This window comes from Lithobates pipiens, unplaced genomic scaffold, assembly GCF_037356315.1.
Source record: "Lithobates pipiens isolate NorthernLeopardFrog02 unplaced genomic scaffold, aLitPip1_a1.2 Scaffold_19, whole genome shotgun sequence".
Classification (NCBI taxonomy): domain Eukaryota; kingdom Metazoa; phylum Chordata; class Amphibia; order Anura; family Ranidae; genus Lithobates; species Lithobates pipiens.
In genome coordinates this window covers 242,096,008-242,119,825 of record NW_027507764.1, presented here as the reverse complement: position 1 = coordinate 242,119,825, position 23,818 = coordinate 242,096,008, and the positions used below count along the sequence as shown (strand labels likewise).

Sequence of the window (23,818 nt, the reverse complement as noted above, 5' to 3'; positions counted from 1 at the left end):
CTCCTTGTGCCTGCGTGGGTTTTCTCCCACATGCCATGCTGGTAGGTTAATGGCTCCAGTCTAGCATGTGTATGTATGAATGTGAGTTAGGGACCTTAGACTGGAAGCTGCTTGAGAGCCGGGACTGATGTGAATGTACTATACTCTGTAAAGTGCTGTATAAATGGATGGTGCTATGCAAGTACATTTTAGCAGGTGTTTCCGGGACCCAAAAATGTTCTAAAGGGTTCCTCTGCAATATTGCTGTGTAAAGCTGGACTACATATGCTGGCCTTCAGGACCATGTCTACAAGTGCCACGACACATAGATCCCTCCACTACAATTAGTGTGCCCATAAAATCACTGGCAGGAAGTTCTAGAACTGTGCCCCTTGGTCCCTCTGCCAGAGAACTCTAAAGAGCTGAAAAGGACAAAATTTCTCAAAGACCCCCCTACCTGCCCTCTGTATGTAATAACAATGACGTCCTAGTTATGTGTATACAGTCCGCTCAGGCTCCACTCCTCAGGCTGGCACCATATGGCACATATCACACGGCCTGCTTTACCCACATTTCCCAGGACTAGAGAAGCACAATGAATACCGGCAGGTGGGTGTCCAGCCTTGGTGTCCGGCTTCTCTTTAGGCGGAGAAGACATGCTGCTGTCTAGTGGAAGGTATTCCGCTCTTCTTTATACACCCGCAGGGCACGACGCTCCACACACCCAACACAACTCGCTGCAAGTCTACACTCCTCAAATCTCCGCCCAATTCTCCTCGCCTTCCTACTCCCGGTCCTCCTCAAGTACCCGCCCATACCAATTCCTTCAACGTGGCTTTACTAATGCATCAGTTTTTTTTACTTAGCTTTATTGCTAACATTATTGTGATAGACACGTTGGCGTTATTATTTTTTTCCCCAGAACGAGCGACGTGCACATGCGCAATAATAACAAAAACAGCGGAGACGCACAGGGGAGCGTGCACGCAGGCTGTAGATGTCGTCATGGTTTGTTTTACGCATCACGTGTCTCTACGTAGGTTTGGCGCGTCCATGTTACCATGGAAATAGTTGCATGGAGACCTGAACGCCTTCTAAGGCCATATTAAAGTTGTATCTCCAAGTTATTACCGGGGACTGGGGAATTCGGCTACAGGTAGGAAAAAGGAGTGCAGAAGCACATCGATTTTTGATCAACAATTGCTCATAGTGGGCTTTCATGTCATGAAAGTTTGAACTGGCTTGGAGAAAGCTGTTGATATTGATATGGCTTTTGGTTAGCGTGACCCCATACACTGTACAATCTCCTTCGACTCTTGGTTCACAACTTCGTTTTTTAGTGCGTTTTGCAGAAACTCAGTACAGTCCATTTAACATGATTTCCTGTGGATATAGTTGACATCTGTGTGTTTTGAGACGTTCTGTTCGAAAGGATAAGGGACATATTCCTGCAGCAGACTGCATTTTGCGGGTAATAGACTTCAATGGACCCACACTAAAAATGCGTTTTTGATGTGTCTTTGAGGGCCAGTTCATACTGGTGCGATGTCTGACATTGCATGTGATTTGCACCGCACTGCAGTGCAAATCACATGCAGACTCTGTGCAATGCGATTTCAGTCATACAGATAGTATGGCTGAATTTGCATTGCATTAGGACCAAACTCTCACAGGACCATTTTTAGGCTGGGTTCACACTGCTGCAGTGACGAGATTGGATGTGATTCGCACCACACTGCAGTGCAAATCACATCCGATCTCTGTGCGATGCGAGTTCAGCCATACAGATAGTATGGCTGAATTTGCATCGCATCCAGCCCAAACTCGCAGAGGACCCTTTTTTGGTCCGCAGCAGAATCGGATCGCATAGGTGTTCACACCATGCGATCCGATTCCTGTCCGAGTTTGCAGATCGCACTGCGATATGCGAACTGATCTGGGGGTGTCATTAACTTTTCACTGACACTCCCAGCAGTTCGCATAGGGCAGTGTGAACTGCCGCCGGGAGGCATGCGATGCGGGAACTCGCAGCGGATTCGCAGCATTCCCGCATCGCAGCAGTGTGAACCCAGCCTTATGGTCTGCAGCAGAATCAGATCGCAAGGGTGTTCACACCCATGCAATCTGATTCATATCCGAATTTGCAGTTTGTACTGCAATATGCAAACTGATTTGGGGATGTCATTAACATTTAATCGACACTCACAGCAGTTTGCATAGGGCAGTGTGAATTGCCGTCGGGAGACATGCGATGCAGGAACCCGCAGTGAATTTGCAGGGCTCCCACATCGCTGCAGTGTGACTGTGAACTGAGCCTGATGCGTTTTTTTGGGGTGGGGGCTGAAAGTATGACAGTTCTGTTCATGGAGTGTGACTTTGATGCAGCTTTACACTCCCTGGCACTCAATTTGCATCAAAGTAGTGCAGGAACCTTTATGGTTGCATGTAAGGGTTGGGGTTAAGGGCCAAGGTTAGAGTTAGCAGTTAGGATTAGTGATAATCATTAGTGTTAGGGTAAACAGTAATCGTTAGGGTTAGTGGTAATTGTTAGAGTTAGACCACTAACCTTAACCCTAGTGATTACCACTAACCCTAAAAATTACTACTAACCCTAACGATTACCGCTAAAATCTACTACTAACGCTAACCTTACCTATTACCACAAGCCCTAACCATTACTACTAACCCTATTGATTACCGCCAACCCTAACTCTAACCCTAGCCCTTAACCCTAACATGTGACTTTGGATACATAAAGGTTCCTGCACTACTTTGATTCAACTTGAGTGCCAGAGAGTGTAAAGTCGCATTAAAGTCACACTCTATGAACAGAACTGTTATACTTTCCTATTAGTCCAAAAAACACATCAAAAACACCTGTTGAAAAAAGCAAAATGCACTGGAAAAAAACATCAATTGCAACGCGTATAGGTGTGAACCTAGCATAAACTGACTATATACTATACAATCAGATTTTCTAATTTAGCAATGGCATTCTTGGGGATTGGTGACTAAACCTGAACAGCATTTTCAAGATGAGGCCGAACCAGTGTTTTGTAAAGGGTACAATTACTGATTTATCTCTAGAATGTATGCTCTTTTTAATGCATGACAGTATTTTGCCAGCTTGGTTAACTGCAGCTTGACTTTGCTTGCTATTCCTAAGCCCCCATTTACACCTGAGCATTTTTCTGTTTGTTTCCCTGACTACGCAGAATCCAATTCTTTCTAACTGTCCCCGTTTATGATTGTATGTCTCAGTCACCCTACACTCTATACTAGGGGTCTCAAACTGTCAGCCCATTAGCTGTTGTGAAACTACAAGTCTGATCATGCTTCTGTTTGTGGGAGTCATGCTTGTAATTGTCAGCCTTGCAGTGCCTCATGGGACTTGTAGTTTTGTAGCAGTTGGAGGGCCGCTAATTTGGGATCCTTGCTCTACACCCTAAAGCCTCATACACACGATAGGACTTTGTACAAACTTTCCCTTGGATTTTTGTACAAAGGGCGTCAGGCCTGAACTTGTATTGCATACACACAGCAGGACTTTTTCAGCCAACTTTCACCAAATCATGTGTTTTTTTTGCTCTTTACCGCCACCTTTGGTCAACTTCTGTATTGTTGTCTGATCTTTTGCATTGGTTCTGAGCATGCCTGTTTGTACTTTGTACAAAAGTCCTATGGTTTTCTGTACACACGATCAGACTTTGCTCCATCGGACTTTTGTTGCCAGAAAGTTTGTCCGTTCGCACAGCCAACAAAAGTCAGATGAAAACCAAAAAAGTTTGTCTGATGGAGCGTACACACGGTCGGATGTTGCTCCAAAACAGCTAATTTGCATGTTTGTTGTCAAAAAGTCTGATCATGTGTATGGGCCTTTAGGCTGCTTTCACACTGAGGAGTTTTTCAAGCACTTTTGCATTAAAAAAAGAGCCTAAAAGCTCAAGAAAAATGCTTCCCCTTAAAATGATTGAATGTGTTCACACTGGGGCAGTGCGCATCTGTTTGCAGTTATAGAAATCCTGCTTGCAGCATGTTTGGGAAGCTAAAAAAAAAAAAAACCTCACCTTTCCATTGAAAGCAATGGAAAACATGGTAGAACCACGGCAATATTGAGCCCACAATGCATTTTTGGTGCGTTTTTTGAGTCACATGTCCTTTACCCACTTCCCGCCCGGCCTATAGCAGAATGACAGCCAGGCGGTGGTTCAATTATCCTGACTGGGTGTCATATGATGTCCAGCAGGACAACATGCCGTGTGTAACATGCTGATCAGTGGTGCTGTGTGTCACTCTGACACACTGCATCACCAACGCTCAATCTTTACAAAATTAAGATTATTTTGTTTTTTTACAAAATCGGGATATTATCAGGTTATTTCTCACATACAGCATATGCATACAACAAACTACTCCCCAAAATACACTATCTACTATAGTCTACTATTCTTCCCGAGTATGGCAATACCACATGTGGGACTTTTACACAGCCTGGTAGGGATGATCCGAACACCCCCCCGGTTCGGTTCGCACCAGAACTTTCGAACGCCATTGAAGTCTATGGGACTTGAACGTTCAAAATAAAAAGTGCTAATTTTAATGGCTAATATGCAAGATATTGTCCTAAAAAGGGTTTGGGGACCTGGCTTCTGCCCCAGGGGACATGAGTCAATGCCTAAAATGTTTTTAAAAATGGCAGTTTTTTCGGGAGCACTGATTTTAATGACGATTAAAGTGGAAAAAAATGTGAAATATTCCTTTAAATATTGTGCCTGGGGGGTGTCTATAGTATGCCTGTGAAGTGGCACGTGTTTCCCGTGTTTAGAACAGTCCCTGCACAAAATGACATTTAACGGAAAAAAAGTCATTTAAAACTGCTTGCGGTTTTAATGTAATATCTGGTTCCCGGCAATACGGATGAAAATCATTGAGAAAAATGGCATGCTGCCCATTACCAGCCCCTTTGGGTCTTGTACATATAATAAGGGGAACCCCGTACCTATATTAAAAAAAGGAAAGGCGTGGAGCCCCCAGGCCCTATATACTCAGAACAGGAGTATACAGGCGGTGCAAAGACAGGGACTGTGTAGGTTTGTTCTGTTAAGTAGAATCTGTTTGTAATTTTGAACTGGTAAATTTTTAAAGTGTAGCTCCAGTCAAAAAATCTATTTTTAAGCTTTTAGGAAAACATAGGGAAGGGTTATCACCCCTGTATAATTTGTTTTGCCGTCCGTCTTTTTTCCTCTCACTTCCTGTTGTCTCCTACCGTTTGAAAGTAGGAGACGTTTGTAAGTTGGATGTTTGAAAGTAGGGGCCTGCCCTATATGCTCTGCAGAAATGGGGGCCTAAGGTGTTGGTGTTGCCACAACACTGTAAGCCCTCAAAGTGACTCTTGCTGGAGCGCCCTCCTGTGAACGATTATATCAAGAATTGTAATTACATGCCATTGTTGAACAGTGGTAGAAAAATTGGGCCTTCGGTTTTTGTGGTGGTGATGCTGGTGCCACAACACTATAAGTCCTCACAGTTACTCTCGGTGGGCACAGGAACGGGCCCTGCTGTGAAATATTATATCAAGAATTGTAATTACATGCCCCTGTTAAACAGGGGCTGAAAAATTGGGCCTTAGGCACTGCTTGCTGGTGCCACAACACTGCAACCTCTCCCAGATACTCTAGTTGGAGTGCAGGAATGAGCCCTGCTGCAAAGCATTGCATCACAAATTGTAATTACATGCCCCTGTTAAACTGGGGCTGAAAAATTGGGCCTTAGGCACTGGTGCTGGTGCCACAACACTGCAATCTCTCCCATATACTCTATTTGGAGTGCAAGAATGAGCCCTGCTGCAAAGCATTGCATCAAAAATTGTAATTACACGCTAATGTTAAACAGGGGCTGAAAAATTGGGCTGGTGGCATCACCCAGAACCAAAAATGTTCTTCCAAGATATCAGTGGAGGAGGAAGAGGATAGACAGTCAACATAACAGGACAGTCACTCAGCATCAGCATAGGCAGTCTTGAAGGGATGTGATAGTTAAAAAAAAAATTATTAGGTTACATCAGCTTCAGGTGCTTGGTAGCTGGTGGTGATCCAAGACTGATTCATCTTTATGAAGGTCAGTCGATCAACCGAGTCGGTGAACAGGTGCACCCTGTGATAGGTTACAAAGCCACCAGCAGCACTGATGGTGCGTTCCGAAAGAATGCTGGATACAGGACAGGCCAGTAGCTCAATTGCATACTGTGCAAGCTCTGGCCAGTGATCCATCGTCAAGACCCAGTAAGCCAGAGGATTTTCGGTGGGAAAGATGTCCAAGTCTGACCTTGCCCCTAGGTATTCCTGCACCATGTAAATCAGACGCTGGCGATGGTTGCTGGAACCGATCATACCTTTGAGCTGCGGACTAAAAAATTGTCTGAACACATGGTCAGATGGCCACCTTCTCCACCACTCCTTCTGACCGAAGCCTCAGCAACACATTGTCCAGGACCAGGAGTTTGTAACCTCCCAGTCTCTGGGAATGCGTTGCACAGACCTTTCTGCAAGGCCTCCCGGAGATGTCTCATCCTCTGCTCCCTCTGCGATGCCAAGATAAGGTCGGCAACCTTACCCTTGTACCGTGGATCAAGGAGAGTGGCCAGCCAGTAATGGTCCCTCTCCTTGATCCGAAGAATACAAGGATCCTTCCGCAGGCTTTGCAGGATCAGGGAGGCCATGCAGCGTAGGTTAGCTGAGGCATTCAGTCCGGAGTCCTCTGGGTCACTAAGGACAACATGATCCGCAGCCACGTACAAGTCCACGGGTTTCTTTGGACTGTAAATCATCCCTATAAGACTGCTGATGCTGAGTGCCAGGCTCCACCTCCATGCTGACACAATCATCCTCCTCCTCGTCCTCTTCCTGTGTGATGGGTGGGACAGAGGAACACTGTCTGGATAAAGGGGGCCTTGAGAGGCAAGGAAGTCCTCCTCTTCCTGCCTCGGTTCTACCTCAAGTGCCCTGTCCATTATTCCACACAGCGTATGCTCCAACAGGTGGACAAGAGGTACAGTGTCACTGATGCATGCACTGTCACTGCTCACCATCCTTGTGGCCTTCTCAAACGGTGACAGGACAGTGCATGTATCCCTGATCATGCCCCACTGGCATGGTGAGAAAAAACCGAGCTCCCCTGACCCTGTCATGGTGCTGTAGTCGCACAGGTACTCATTGATGGCCCTCTGCTGCATGTGCCGCCGCCGCAGCATGGCCAACATTGAGTTCCACCTGGTGGGCATATCACATATAAGGTGGTTCTTGGGCAGATTAAACTCCTTTTGGAGCTCAGCCAGCCGAGCACTGGCATTAAATGATCGGTGGAAATGCACACAGACTTTTCTGGCCTGCTCCAGTACATCCTGTAAGCCCGGGTACCTGCCCAGGAACCGCTGCACCACCAGGTTAAGGACGTGAGCCACACAGGGCACATGGGTCAGTTGTCCCTGTCGGAGGGCGGAGAGGAGGTTGGTGCCATTGTCGCAAACCACTAATCCTGGCTTAAGCTGGCATGGCGTCAACCACCTCACGACCTGCTCCTGCAGAGCTGACAAAATATCTGCCCCAGTATGGCTCCTGTCCCCCAAACAAACCAGCGCAAGCACGGCATGGCATCGTTTTGCCTGCGTACTTGCCTAGCCCCTTGAACGCCTACGGAGCACCACTGGTTCCGAGGACAGAGGCCATGGAGGAAGAAGAAGAGAAGGGGGTGGAGGAGAGAGGTGTGTCACAACCAGTAGTAGCATTTTGGAGGCATGGTAGCGGATCAACCTCCAACACTACTGAACCTTGTCCTACATCCTTCCCAGCTGCCAGAAGAGTGACTCAATGGGCCGTGAAAGACAGGTAACGTCCCTGTCCATGCCTGCTGAACCATGAGTCAGCGGTAATATGCACCTTACCGCTGACCGCCCTGTCCAGCGAGGCAAGGACATTGCCTTCCACATGCCGGTAGAGAGCCGGAATCGCCTTCCGTGAGAAAAAGTGGTATTTGGGGACCTACCACTGAGGAACCGCACTTTGCACAAATTCACGGAAGGGGGCCGAGTCTACCAACTGAAAAGGCAGCAGTTGAAGTGCTAGCAATTTAGCCAAGCTAGCATTCAACCGCTGGGTATGTGGATGGCTGGGAGTGAACTTCTTTCTACGGTCCAGCAGCTGGGGCAGGGAAATTTGCCTGCTACTATTGGACGTGGGTGTACTGCTAGCAGAGTGCCCGCAAGCACTTGGCTGTGACACACCTAATTCTACACCTTCATTCCTCTCAATGCAGGTTTCAGAGAGAACTGAAGGTCTAGTGGGGTTGGAGATTCCAACTGATGAGGAGCAAGGAGAGGTCCGCTTTGTTCTTTCGTGTGGGTCGTTGAGGTAAGCTTGCCAACGAGCTGCATGGCAGGTCAACATATGTCTGGTCAAGCATGTGGTGCCCAAGCGGCTGATGTTTTCGCCACGCGAGATACACTTGAGACAAATGTTGCAAATAGCAGCGGTGCGATCTGATGCACTCGTCTCAAAAAAGGCCCACACCAAAGAACTTTTAGAATAATGCTCAGAGGCAGCACTCTGCACAGGCGGAGCTCTGCGGTGTGATTCAGTCGGTGTGTTGCCCCTAAGCTGGCCCCTACCTATTCATCGCTGGAGCAAACCTGGCAGTATGCTGCAGCTTGTGGAACATGACTGCTAGATTGCTGTCCTTCTTGACCATCCCCTCTCTCTGCGCTCACGCTACTGCCGTCCTCTAGCTGAGTATCATCATCAGAGCCTACAAAACACTGGGCATCCTCCTGGAGCATGTACCCAACACTGTGCTCAAACAGTTCGAGGGACTCCTCAGGAGGACGTGGTGGGTCTAGGGAAGGAGTCACTGATGATGACATTGAGACGAGGGAAGAAGATGCATTGGCAGCTGCTTTGCTAGTACCCTGAGCCTGGGTGAGAGAGGATGAGGAGGATGAAGAGGGCTTGGTCATCCACTCTACCAAGTCTTCGGCATGATGCGGCTCAACACGTCCAGCTGCTGAAAATAAGGGCAAGCGTGTCCCATGGCCACGCGCTGATGACGATGCACCTCATCCACGACCAGCACTGTTTGTCTCTAGACACAGAGCCTGCTTGCCCTCTTTTATTGGCTCGTGCCTGTCTGCCTCTCCTTGTTGGCCTTCCAGACATGGTAATGGCCTGCAGGGAGATGGGAAAACCAGCAATTGGGTAGTGTATATTGTGCTGGAGGCACAAAACACCCACTAACTCCTGCAGATGCCTTTATTATAGAACACCAGCAATAAAGGGTAGATACAGGTGTATATTGTGCTGTGCTGGAGGCACACAACACCCACTAACTCCTGCAGATGCCTTTATTATAGAACACCAGCAATAAAGGGTAGATACCGGTGTATACTGTGCTGTGCTGGAGGCACACAACACCAATTAACTCCTGCAGATGGCTCAATTAGAGAACAGCAATATAGGTAGCTACAGGTGTATACTGCGCTGGAGGCACACAACACCCACTAACTCCTGCAGATGGCTCAATTAGAGAAGAGCAATATAGGTAGCTACAGGTGTATACTGCGCTGGTGGCACACAACACCAACTAACTCCTGCAGATGGCAGATGGCTCAATTAGAGAAGAGCAATATAGGTAGCTACAGGTGTATTCTGCGGTGAAGGCACACAGACAACACCCAGTCACCCGCTAACTCCTGCAGATGGCAGATGGCTCAATTAGAGAACAGCAATAAAGGGTAGATACAGGTGTATTCTACGGTGAAGGCACACAGACAACACCCGGTCACCCACTAACTCCTGCAGATGGCAGATGGCTCAATTAGAGAACAGCAATAAAGAGTAGATAAAGGTGTATTCTGCGGTGAAGGCACACAGACAACACCCAGTCACCCACTAACTCCTGCAGATGGCAGATGGCTCAATTAGAGAACAGCAATAAAGGGTAGATACAGATGTATTCTGCGGTGAAGGCACACAGACAACACCCACTAACTCCTGCAGATGTCGGGAACACTACACAAGGCCGCCACGCTGGTGGTCTTATATAGTGTGGGGCGTGTACTACACAGCCTGAGCTATAATTGGCCACAGGCATCCTGCCTGTGGCCAATCATGGCTCTCCTCGCTGCCGGCACTGTGATTGGCCAAGCATGCGGGGTCACAGTGCATGCTTGGCCAATCATGAGCCAGCAGTGCACTGCGATGGCGCATTGTGGGCCGTGAGCGCCACACAAATTTGGCGCGAGCGACCCACAGAGTTCTGGCTTCGCTGAAGGGGCGAACAGACGGTGTTCGACTCGAACACCAAGCTCATCCCTACAGCCTGGCCACATACAAAGGACCAACATTGAAGTGGTACCTTCAGGCGTTCTATTAGCATAAATGACACATTTAATTTCTCAACCACCTATTGAATGAATGAATGAATGAAATACTTATATAGCGCACAATGCGAACTGAATCGCCTCTAGGCCTATTACACGTTTGAAGGCCCTGGAGCACCAGGACAATGGAATTGCCCACAAAATGACCCCATTTTGTAAAGCAAACACACCAATGTATAATCTATGAGGCATAATGAGTCTTTTGAATGGTTCATTTTTTTCCAAAATTTTTTGGAAAATGTGGGAAAAAAATGAAAACACATATTTTTTTTTTTTTTACACAAAGTTGCCAATTTATAAGATATTTCTAACACATAGCATGTATATAGCAAAAAATGACACCCCAAAATACATTCTGTTACCCTTCCCGAGTATGGCGATACCACATGTGTGAGACTTTTACACAGCCAGCCCACATACAGAGGCCCAAAATTGAAGTAGTACCTTCAGGTGTTCTAGGAGCATAAATTACACCTCATTTCATTCCTACCTATCACACTTTTGAAGGTCCTTGAGCACCAGGACAGTGGAGCTACCCACAAAATGACCCCATTTTTGAAAGCGAACACCCCAACGTATATTCTATGAGGCATGGGATGCAAATAGGTACTCTGATGGGCTGCAGATAGGTACTCAGGTACTCTGATGGGCTGGAGACAGGTACTCGGGTACCTTGATGGGCTGGTGACAGGTACTCGGTTACTCTGATGGGCTGGTGACAGGTACTCGGGTACTCTTATGGGCTACAGATAGGTACTTAGGTACTCTGATGGGCTGGTGACTGGTATTCAGGTACTGTGAAGGGCAGTGACAGGTACTCAGGTGCTCTGTACTCATATGGACTGTGACAGGTACTCGGGTACTCATATGGACTGTGACAGGTACTCAGGTACTCATATGGAATGTGATAGGTACTCAGGTACTCAGATGAACTGTGAAAGGTACTCATATGGACTGTGACAGGTACTCAGGTACTGGGCTACTCAGATGGACTGTGACAGGTACTCAGGTACTCGGATGGACTGTGACAGGTACTCGGATGGACTGTGACAGGTACTCGGGTACTCTGATGGCCTGTGACAGGTACTCGGGTACTCTGATGGCCTGTGACAGGTACTCGGGTACTCAGATGGACTGTGACAGGTACTCGGGTACTCATATGGACTGACAGGTACTCAGAGGACTGTGACAGGTACTTTGATGGGTGGTGACAGGTCCTCTTTATTCGGGGGGCAATCATTGTGATTGGTGTACACTGTAAGCAGTAACAAGATGTTACCACAATCTTCTCACACACAATCGGTGTGTGAGGAGGAGAACCCGTTAACATCTCGTTACTGCGGTTTGTTGACATTTAGTGATCGGCTGTGAAAGGATCACAGCCGATCATGTGGTAAACAGCCGACGGCCAATGGTTGTTTACCAGCGTCGGTGACGAGCAATGTTCCCGGGAACACGCCGCCAACGTCGTGCACGTGCACACGCAGCAGGCTCGAGATCGGGCGTATGCGCTGTGAAAAGTGGGGCGGTACCACCTGTGATTGGCCGTGATGATCACATGGTACACAGCCATGCCCAATGGCTGTTCACCCCCCTCGATGACGAGCAGTGTCTCCTTGACACTCCGCCACCGAAGGAACAGGGATGTGTGCGCATTCCCTGTTTAAATGGAGGGCTGTCATATGACGCCCTCCCAGAACGAGAGCTGCGCCGCCTGGCCGTCATATGACAGCCGGCGGGCGACAAGCGGTTAATATGCTGCTCACTAAGTTCTTGCTGCTGTTCCCTTTTTAGCTAAGATATGTTTGTACAAAACATATACATAACACCACACAGCAATTGTGGCTTACCCTGGATGTAGAATTTCCTTGCTGAGCATGTGTGGATAGATTTGTCGGGAATAGTAGCGAGCAGGAGACTTTTCACGCCCCTCAAAATAACTCAACACACAGCCATTAATGTCTAAACTGCTGGAACCAAAAGTGAGTACACCCCTAAGTGAAAATATCAAAATTGGGCCCAACTATCCATTTTCCCTCCCCGGTGTCATGTGAGTTTGTAGTGTTACAAGGTCTCCGGTGTGAATGGGGGGCAGGTGTGTTAAATTTGGTGTTATCGCTCTCACTCTCTCATACTGGTCACTGGAAGTTCCACATGGCACCTCATGGCAAAGAACTCTCTGAGGATCTGAAAAAAAGAATTGCTGCTATACATAAAGATGGCCTAGGCCCTAAGCTATAAGAAGATTACCAAGACCCCGAAACTTAGCTGCAGCATGGTGGCCAAGACCATACAGCAGTTTAACAGGCACTGTCCTTCCATGTCCCTAAGTCCAGACCCCTACACTGAGTACAGACCCCTGTCCCTTAATACAGACCCCTGTCCCTTAATACAGACCCCTGTCCCTCAATACAGACCCCCTCCCTCAGTACAGACCCCTGTCCCTCAGTGCAGACCCCTGTCCCTCAGTGCAGACCCCCTTCCTGGTCATTCTGCCCACCTTCTGTATCCATCTACAATAAAATAAACATAGTACAGAACTCAGAACAGCACAGGTATCCTTACTTCTGTAGATATACACAGCTGAGGAGGGGGAGACGGCCACTCTGCTGTGCGAAACAGCCCATGAGAGATGCGGCATCTCACCCAGGAGCACCGCTTCCTCTTGTCCACGCCCACCCGAGACACGTCACCCCTGGCCCCAGGGGGAAATGTAGTTCTATGGGGCAGGTGTGTGGTGTGGACGGGATACACCTTGTACAGGATGGCTGACTCTTCATCTTTGCGTGCCCATGGAGAGGGCTCTGTGTGCCAGCTGTGGCACGTGTGCCATGGGTTCGCCATCACTAGCCTAGGCTATAAGAAGGCCTCGCCTTGGTCGACCAGCATCATATCCAGAGGTTGTCTTTGGGAAATAGACTTATGAGTGTTTCCAGCATTGCTGCAGAGGTTGGGGAGCCAGTGCTCAGGCCACGCTGCATCAAATTGGTCTGCATGGCTGTCCTCCCAGAAGGAAGCCACTTTTAAAGATGATGCACAAAAAGCCTGCAAACAGTTTGCTGAAGACAAGCAGACTAAGGACATGGATTACTGGAGCCATGTTCTGTGGTCTGATAAAACCAAGATAAACTTTTTTGGTTCAGATGGTGTCAAGTGTAGCGGCAACCAGGTGAGGAGTACAAAGACAAGTGCGTCTTTCCTACGGTTAAGCATTATGGTGGGAGTGTCATGGTCTGGGGCTGCATGAGTGCTGCCAGCACTGGGGAGCTACAGTTCCCTGAGGGAACCATGAATGCCAACATGTACTGTGATATACTGAAGCAGAGCATGATCCCCTCCCTTCAGAGACTGGGCTGCAGAGCAGTATTCCAACATGATGATGACCCCAAACACACCTCCAAGACAACCACTGCATTGCTAAAGAAGCTAAGGGTAAGGGTGATGGACTGGCCAAGCATGTCTTCAGACCTAAACCGTATTGAGCATCTGTAAGCCCACGTACACACGGTCGGAGATTTTGCCAACCAAATCCGTCGGATTTTGCCTGTTGGATTTAGTCAGACGGATTGTGTCCGAAACTGTTGCATACACACGGTCGGGCCAAGTTGGCGAAAAATCCGATCTTTCAGAACGTGATGACGTAATTTCGTTACGATGGGACTACATTCAGGCTAGTAGCCAATAGTTTTGATGTAGGAATTTGATCTGAGCATGCGTGGCACTTGGTCCGATGAAAATGCTCTACACATGATCGGATTAGGTCCGTCCGGCCCAGTTGGTCGGGAAATATTTCCAACATGTTGGAAAATTGGGTCGGACGGAGATTCGGACAGAATCAGTCCGATGCATACCACACACAGTCGGATTATCTGACGACACGGTCCGATAAGACTCATTCCGACAGATTCTCCGACCGTGTGTACAAGGGCTGAGGCATCCTCAAATGGAAGGTGGATGAGCACAAGGTCTCTAAGATCCACCAGCTTTGTGATGTCATCATGGAGGAGTGGAAGAAGACTCCAGTGGCAACCTGTGAAGCTCTCATGAACTCAATGCCCAAGAGGTTTAAGGTTGTGCTGGAAAATAATGGTGGCCACACAAAATATTGACACTTTGGGTCTATTTTAGACATTTTCACATAGGGGTGTACTAACTTTTGTTTACAGCGGTTTAGACATTAATGGCTATGTGTTGAGTGATTTTGAGGGGACAGCAAATTTACACTGTTAAGCAAGCTGTACTCTCACTACTTTACATTGTAGCAAAGTGTCATTTCTTCAGTGTTGTTAAATGAAAAAGTATAATAAAATATTTACAAAAATGTGACACATTTTTTTCCGTGGCCTCCGGGACCTTTGGTGTTGCTGAGCTCACCTGTGCATTCTTTCTTTTTAAAGATGTTCCAAACAGTTGATTTGGCCACACCTAATGTTTTTGCTATCTCTCTGATGGGTTTGTTTTGTTTTTTTCAGCCTAATGATGGCTTGCTTCACTGATAGTGACAGCTTTTTGGATCTCATATTGAGAGTTGACAGCAACAGATTCCAAATGCAAATAGCACACTTGAAATTAACTCTGGACCTTTTATTTGCTCCTTGTAAATGGGATAATGAGGGAATAACACACACCTGGCCGTGGAACAGCTGGCCAGCCAGTTGTCCCATTACTTTTTTGGTCCCTTAAAAAGTGAGAGGCACATATACAAACTGTTGTAATTCCTACACCGTACACCTGATTTGGATGTAAATACCCTCAAATTAAAGCTGAAAGTCTGCAGTTAAAGAACATCTTGTTCATTTCATTTCAAATACATTTTGGTGGTGTATAGAGCCAAAAAGATTAGAATTGTGTTGATGTCCCAATATTTATGGACCTTACTGTATGTAACTATATAATAGCGATAGTAATACCGCTACTACGCATGGCGTTTGACACCGCTGAACATGTAAATGTTGGCAAAATTATCCGAAAGCCAGAACAGCCAAAGTTTGGTCAGAATTTGTTACATAGTTACATAGTAGGTAAGGTTCAAAAAAGATAATAGTCCATCCAGTTCAATCTCTGTAGGTGCACATGTGTCAGTGTCTATAATTATTTCCCATATCCCTGTACAATGTGCTCTTTAAGATGCACATCCAAGAGTCTTTTAACCGCTTCCCGACTGGCGCACGGCGATGTACGTCGGCAGAATGGCACGGGCAGGCAAATTGGTGTACAGGTACGTTCATTTGAAATTGCCACCGAAATTGTCAGGAACCCCGTGAGTCCAGTTGCGGGTCCGTGGACTTGATCGCTGTAGGGATACCCGCGATCGTCTCACGGGGAGGCTGAACGGGGAGATGTGGATATAAACAGCATCTTCCCGTTATGCCTAGCAACAAGTGACATTGATCTCTGCTCCCTGTGATTGGAGCAGAGATCAGTGTTCACTAACACACAGTCACGCCCCCACAGTTAGTAACACGCCCCTAGCACACTCTTAACCCATACACTGCCACCCCCTGGTTAACCCATTCACTGCCAGTGTCATTTACACAGCAACCAGTGCATTTGTATAGCTCTGATTGTTGTATAAATGACAACGGTCCCAAAAATGTCCGATGTGTCCGCCATAATGTCGCAGTCACAATAAAAATCGCTGATCGCCACCATTACTAGTAAAAAAAAATTATCAATAAAAATGCCATAAAACTATCCCCAATTTTGTAAACGCTATCAATTTTGCGCAAACCAATCAATAATCGCTTATTGCGATTTTTTTTTTTTAACCAAAAATATGTAGAAGAATACGTATCGGCCTAAACTGAGGAAAAAAAACGTTTTTTTTATATATTTTTGGGGGATATTTATTATAGTAAAAAACGATGTTTTTTTTCAAAATTGACGCTCTTTTTTGTTTATAGCGCAATTGTCAGTTAAAGCGACGCAGTGCCGAATCACAAAAAGCGGTCTGGTCTTAAGCCAGCAAAATGGTCCGGTCTGAAAGTGGTTAAAAATATCAATTCCTTCTCCTCCAATCTCATTTTGTGGTCCTGTGTCCTTGTATGCTCTGTGAGACTGAATAGTTATTTTCCTATGCTGGGATCGCCATTGAGGTATTTGTAGATCGCTATCATGTTCACTCTCAAGAGTCACTTCTCCAGTGAGAATATATTTAGTGCTTGTAGTTGTTCCTTGTAATTCCCCTTATTATTTTTTTTGCCCTTCTTTGGACACTCTCCAGCTCCAGCATCTTTCCTGAGGACTGGTGACCAGAACTGGACTCCAGATGTGGTTTAGTTTTATAAAGTGGCAGGATTATTGTTTCATCCCTGGAGTAAATCACTTTTTTATGCATGCTAATATTCTGGTAGCTGCATCTTGACATAGCATGCTATTGCTCAATCTGTCATCTACTAGGACCTCCAGATCTTTCTCCATCTTTGACTCCCCCAGCAGTTCTCCTAGTGAGTAGTTTGCCTTTAACCACTTTCAGACCGGACCATTTTGCTGGTAAATGACCAGAGGTCTTTTTACACTTTGGCACTGCGCTGCTTTAACTGGTAATTGCGCGGTCATGCAATGTTGTACCCAAACAAAATTTGCGTCCTTTTCTTCCCACAAATAGAGCTTTCTTTTGATGGTATTTGATTGCCTCTGCGATTTTTATTTTTTGCGATATAAACGTAAAAAGACCGCAAATTTTGAAAAAAAATGATATTTTCTACTTTTTGTTATTAGAAAAATCCAATAAACTCAATTTTAGTCATACATTTAGGCCAAAATGTATTCAGCCACATGTCTTTGGTAAAAAAAAAGTCAATAATTGTATATTTATTGGTTTGCGCAAAAGTTGTCACATCTACAAACTAAGGTACGTTTTCTGGAATTTACGCAGCTTTTAGTTTACGACTGCCTATCTCATTTCTTGAGGTGCTAAAATGGCAGGGCAGTACAAAACCCCCCCCAAATGACCCCATTTTGGAAAGTAGACCCCCTAAGGAAATTGATAAGAGGCATGTTGAGCCCATTGAATATTTTATTTTTTTGCCTCAAGCGATTGAATAATGACAAAAAAAAAAATTTTTTTTTTTTTTTACACAAAGTTGTCACTAAATGATATATTGCTCACACATGCTATGGGCGTATGTGAAATGACACCCCAAAATAAATTCTGCTGCTTCTCCTGAGTACGGGGATACCACATATGTGGGACTTTTTGGGAGCCTAGCTGCGTACGGGGCCCCGAAAACCAAGCACCGCCTTCAGGCTTTCTAAGGGCGTAAATTTTTGAGTTCACGTCTCACTACCTATTACAGTTTTGAAGGCCATAAAATGCCAAGATGGCACAAAACCCCCACAAATGACCCCATTTTAGAAAGTAGACACCCCAAGCTATTTGCTGAGAGGCATGTTGAGTTCATGGAATATTTTATATTTTGCCACAAGTTGCGGGAAAATTACAAACTTTTTTTTTTTTTTTTTTTTTTTTAACAAAGTTGTCACTAAATGATATATTGCTCATGCATGCCATGGGCATATGTGAAATGACACCCCAAAATAAATTCTGCTGCTTCTCCTGAGTACGGGGATACCACATATGTGGGACTTTTTGGGAGCCTAGCCGCGTACGGGGCCCCGAAAACCAAGCACCGCCTTCAGGCTTTCTAAGGGCGTAAATTTTTGAGTTCACTTCTCACTACCTATTACAGTTTTGAAGGCCATAAAATGCCAAGATGGCACAAAACCCCCACAAATGACCCCATTTTAGAAAGTAGACACCCCAAGCTATTTGCTGAGAGGCATGTTGAGTCCATGGAATATTTTATATTTTGCCACAAGTTGCGGGAAAATTACAAACTTTTTTTTTTTTTTTTTCACAAAGTTGTCACTAAATGATATATTGCTCACGCATGCCATGGGCATATGTGAAATGACACCCCAAAATAAATTCTGCTGCTTCTCCTGAGTATGGGGATACCACATATGTGGGACTTTTTGGGAGCCTAGCCGTGTACGGGGCCCCGAAAACCAAGCACCGCCTTCAGGCTTTCTAAGGGCGTTACAGTTTTGAAGGCCATAAAATGCCAAGATGGCACAAACCCCCCCCAAATGACCCCATTTTGGAAAGTAGACACCCCTAAATTTAGGGGTACACTAGTGAGACTAGGTAATAAATGGCGGGTGCCCTGAAACTATAAAAAAATAACTAACCAACCAGCGTCACCTGTAACAGTTATATGGTGATCACTGGTGAAAGGGTTAACTAGGGGGCAATTAGGGGGCTTTATGCGGTAGTATATGGGGGTCCCTGGCGCTATAAAAAGCTGCAGCGAACCTAAATACCTACCTGCCTAACTAGCGTCACCTGTGACACTAATACAGCGATCAGAAAAACGATCGCTTATTAGGCTGGGTTCACACTGGAGCGATGCGGGAACGCCACGAATGCGCGGCGGGTTCCCGCATCGCATGCCTCCCGGCGGCAGTTCACACTGCCCTATGCGAACTGCTGGGAGTGTCAGTGAAATGTTACTGACACCCCCAGATCAGTTCGCATATCGCAGTGCGATCTGCAAACTTGGATCGCATGGTGTGAACACCCATGCGATCCGATTCTGCTGCGGGCCAAAAAAAGGGTCCCGTGCGAATTTGCGGCGGGTGCGGCGGGTGCGGCGGGTGCGGCGAATGGCTGAACTCGAATCGCACAGAGATCGGATGTGATTTGCACTGCAGTGCGGTGCGAATCACATCCGTTCTCATAAACCGCTGCAATGTGAACCCAGCCTTAGTGACACTGGCGACGGGGGGTGATCACGGGGTTAAACCTTTATTGGGGGGGTTAGGGGGGTACCTTAGAACTAAAGGGGGCTAACCCTAACTGCCCTAACAGTTATTAGTCACAAATGACACCCGCCGGGTGATCAGGGGGTTAAACCTTTATTAGGTAATAAATGGCGGGTGCCCTGAAACTATAAAAAAATAACTAACCAACCAGCGTCACCTGTAACAGTTATATGGTGATCACTGGTGAAAGGGTTAACTAGGGGGCAATCAGGGGGCTTTATGCGGTAGTATATGGGGGTCCCTGGCGCTATAAAAAGCTGCGGCGAACCTAAATACCTACCTGCCTAACTAGCGTCACCTGTGACACTAATACGGCGATCAGAAAAATGATCGCTTATTAGGCTGGGTTCACACTGGAGCGATGCGGAAACGCCGCGAATCCGCGGCGGGTTCCCGCATCGCATGCCTCCCGGCGGCAGTTCACACTGCCCTATGCGAACTGCTGGGAGTGTCAGTGAAATGTTAATGACACCCCCAGATCAGTTCGCATATCGCAGTGCGATCTGCAAACTCGGATCACATGGTGTGAACACCCATGCGATCCGATTCTGCTGCGGGCCAAAAAAAGGGTCCCGTGCGAATTTGCGGCGGGTGCGGCGGGTGTGGCGGGTGTGGCGGGTGCGGCGAATGGCTGAACTCGAATCGCACAGAGATCGGATGTGATTTGCACTGCAGTGCGGTGCGAATCACATTCGTTCTCATAAACCGCTGCAATGTGAACCCAGCCTTAGTGACACTGGCGACGGGGGGTGATCACGGGGTTAAACCTTTATTGGGGGGGTTAGGGGGGTACATTAGAACTAAAGGGGGCTAACTCTAACTGCCCTAACAGTTATTACAGTCACAAATGACACCAATGCAAAAAAAAAAAAAAAAAAATGACATTGGTGTCACTGTGACTGGGGGGCAGGGGTAATTGGGGGGGTGATCGGGGGGTAAAGGGGGGGTGTGAGTGTGCCTGGCATGTTCTACTGTGTGTGTAGAGTGTTGGTGCAACTTACTGATCCGCTCTCCTCCGTGTCGGAACGAAAAATACCGACACGGAGGAGAGAATACATCACTTCCTCTCCTGTGTTTACATTACAGGAGAGGAAGTGATGTCACCGGGGATTTCTATTCGTCGGGAGCGATCGCGAGGGGGTGGCCATGAATGAATGGCCGTCCCCTCGTCCGGGATCGCTCCCGAACGAATACCGACCGCCGCAGGCACCGGGCGGGGGCCCCATCGGGCCCCCGACCCGCGGGAGGCAAGGGACGTACATGTATGTCCTTATGCCTGCCCGTGCCATTGTACCGACGTACATCGGCGTGCGGCGGTCGGCAACTGGTTAAGTTTTTTGCCCCAAGTGCATTACTTTACATTTCTCCACATTAAATCCCATTTGCCATGTGGTTGCCCACTCCATTATTTTGTTCAGGTCATTCTGTAAAACTTCCATATCCTGATGGGACGTCATTGCCCTGCTTATTTCTTTGTCATCCTCAAAAACTGAAATTGAGCTATTTAACCCATGCTCTATATCATTTATGAATAAATTGAATCCCAACACAGAACCTTGAGGTACCCCACTTACCACTCCAGACCAGTCTGAGTACATGTTATTTATCTCCACCCTTTGGACATGTCATGACCCTGTAACCAGTTTTTTATCCAAGCACAAACCTTATGGTCCATGCCTGTATACTTCAGCTTGTGAATTAAGCGTTTATGGGGCGGGGGGGGGGGGGGGGGGGCTGTATAAAATGCCTTTGCAAAATCCAGATACACTAAATCTACAGGCCTTCCCCTGTCTAGATGGCAGCTCACTTCCTTGTAGAATGTTAGCAGATTAGTCTGGCAAGGACAACCTTTCGTAAACCCATGCTGATTACTACTAATGATATTTTTTTCCTCAGTGAATTTTTGGATATGGGGGTTATTTACTAAAGGAAAATCCACTTTGCGCTGAAAGTGCACTTGGAAGTAAAGTCGCTGTAGATCCGAGGGGAACATGCAAGGAAGATAAAAAACAGCATTTTTGCTTGCACATGATTGGATGATAAAATCAGCAGAGCTTCCACTCATTACCACTGGACTGGCGCATGGCCAATGTGGTGCCTATATTTAAAAAGAGAACAAAGTCTTTACCAAGTAACTTTAGACCTATTAGTTTAACTTCTATAGTTGGGAAAATACTGGAGGGATTAATAAAAAAACACATAGACAAGTTCTTGCAGGAAAAAAATATTTCAAGCAACAGACAGCATGGATTCATGAAAGACAGAAGTTGTCAAACAAACCTGATTTCTTTTTATGAGGTGGTAAGTAAAACCTTGGACAGAGGGGTGGCGGTGGACGTGGTATACTTGGATTTTGCAAAAGCGTTTGATACAGTTCTGCACACATGGCTAATGTGTAAGGTAAAGTCTACAGGTTTGGAAATATCAGTTTGTAAATGGATAGAAAACTGGCTAAAAGACAGAATTCAGAGAGTAGTGGTTAATGATTCTTACTCTGAATGATGTAAGGTTATCAGTGATGTACCCCAAGGTTCAGTGCTGGGACCCTTACTTTCTAATATCTTTATAAATGATATTGGGTCTGGGATCAAAAGTAACATTTCCGTCTTTGCAGATGACACCAAGATATGCAGTGGAATAACGTCCTTGCAGGATGTCTCCAATTTACAAGCCGACCTCAATGCTCTGTCTAATTGGGCGACTATGTGGCAGATGAGGTTTAATGTTGAGAAATGTAAAGTTATGCACTTGGGGGCTAAGAATATGCATGCATCATACACGCTAGGGGGAGTACAACTGGGGGAATCCATAGTGGAGAAGTATCTGGGGGTTTTAGTAGATCATAAGCTCAATAATAGCATGCAATGCCAAGCTGCGGTTTCCAAAGTGAGCAAAGTCCTTTCCTGTATTAAGAGAGGTATGGACTCCAGAGAGAGAGAGATCATTTTGCCCCTGTTCAAATCATTAGTAGACCTCATCTGGAATATGCAGTTCAGTTTTGGGCACCAGTTCTCAAAAAAGATATCGGGGAGCTGGAGAAAGTGCAGAGAAGGGCAACCAAACTGATAAGAGGCATGGAGGAGCTCAGCTATGAGGAAAGATTAGAGGAACTGAATTTATTCACTCTTGATAAGAGGAGATTAAGGGGGGATATGATCCCCATGTACAAATATATAAGGGGTCCATATAGTGAACTTGGTGTTGAGTTATTCACTTTACAGTCAACAAAGAGGACAAGGGGGCACTCTTTACGTCTAGAGGAAAAGAGATTTCATCTCCAAACACGGAAAGGTTTCTTCACAGTAAAAGCTATGAAAATGTGGAATAGACTCCCTGCAGAGGTGGTTCTGGCCAGCTCAGTGGATTGCTTTAAGAAGGGCCTGGATTATTTCCTAAGTGTACATAATATAACTGGGTACTGACATTTATAGGTAAAGTTGATCCAGGGAAAATCCGATTGCCTCTCGGGGGATCAGGAAGGAATTTTTTCCCCTGCTTTAGCAAATTGGATCATGCTCTGCTTTTGCCTTCCTCTGGATCAACTGTGGGTATAGAATTGGGTATATGGGATTGTATGATAATATTATTATTCTTTTTTTTTTTGTGGTTTAACTGGATGGAGTGGTGTCTTTTTTCAACCTGACTAACTATGTAACTATTATAGATCTACCACTTAGATTTAGAGCGACTGCACTTTCAAGTGCACTTGCAGTGCAAAGTGGATTTGCCTTTCGTAAATAACCACCATAGTCCTGTAGCACCCTGATGGTTAGGCAGGGTAGCTAGTAAATTTACCTGCCAGGTATATTTGCCTTGGCCAATTGATAGGAGATCAATTGATTCTACACTAATTCTGGAATTGCTGCACTTCTCTCTTCTGTCACTAGACTGTTTTTAAATATGGGTACCCTACTGGCTGTTCTCCAATCAGCTGATACCATTCCAGTCAGTATGCTGTCTGCAAAGAGTAGGAACAATGGTCTGGCTATAACCTGGCTGAGTTCTCTGAGTACTCTCGGGTTTAGGCCATTCGGTCCTGGTGATTTATTTGTATTAAAGAGGAAGTAAACCCTGATGGGTTTACTTCTTCTTTGTCTCCCTGCAAAGGTAAAGCATAATGGGCTACTATGCATCGCATAGTAGTCCATTATGTGTCACTTACCTGACACAGGAGCCAGCGATGTCACAGCTGTCCCCTGTAATACAGAGCGTCCATCTTCTTCTGGGTATCACTGCTCCAGCCACTCACAGCGCCGGAGCAGCGATGATGTCACTCCCGCGCATGCACAGGGAGCCGCCCCTAATGGCATGTCGCCGTTAGAAGCGGCATGCCGCTAATGGCGATAGTGCGCCTGCACGCCGCTGTCTACGGAGCATGCGCCATAGACAGCTGTGACTGTCTTTTTGTAAATATCTCCTAAACCGTATAGGTTTAGGAGATATTTCTTGGACCTACAGGTAAGCCTTAATCTAAACCACTTTAAGTTTATCTAGTTTTTCCATGACTCCGGCCTCTGTTAGCCACGAGGGTATGTCCTGTGTTGTGTCATTAACAGTACTGTCGTGGTCGGTATACCCCACATT

General features: G+C 46.4%; 2 protein-coding genes across 3 annotated transcripts in view; one reads left to right on the top strand and one right to left on the bottom strand.

The window, feature by feature from the left end:
* DAP (death associated protein) overlaps nt 1-801 on the bottom strand; it is a 35,681-nt gene extending 34,880 nt beyond the window's left edge. Inside the window, exon 1 of the mRNA XM_077491855.1 lies at nt 583-801. Coding sequence (XP_077347981.1) covers nt 583-637 — 55 coding nt within the window. The 5' untranslated portion in view covers nt 638-801. The remainder of the gene's footprint in view (nt 1-582) is intronic.
* A 178-nt stretch (nt 802-979) lies between these two features.
* ROPN1L (rhophilin associated tail protein 1 like) overlaps nt 980-23,818 on the top strand; it is a 72,289-nt gene continuing 49,450 nt past the window's right edge. The window contains exon 1 of one of the 2 annotated variants that reach the window (XM_077491853.1): nt 980-1,135. The gene's annotated coding sequence lies outside the window, so the exon portion shown is untranslated. The remainder of the gene's footprint in view (nt 1,136-23,818) is intronic. The other variant, XM_077491854.1, reaches the window with a different exon arrangement.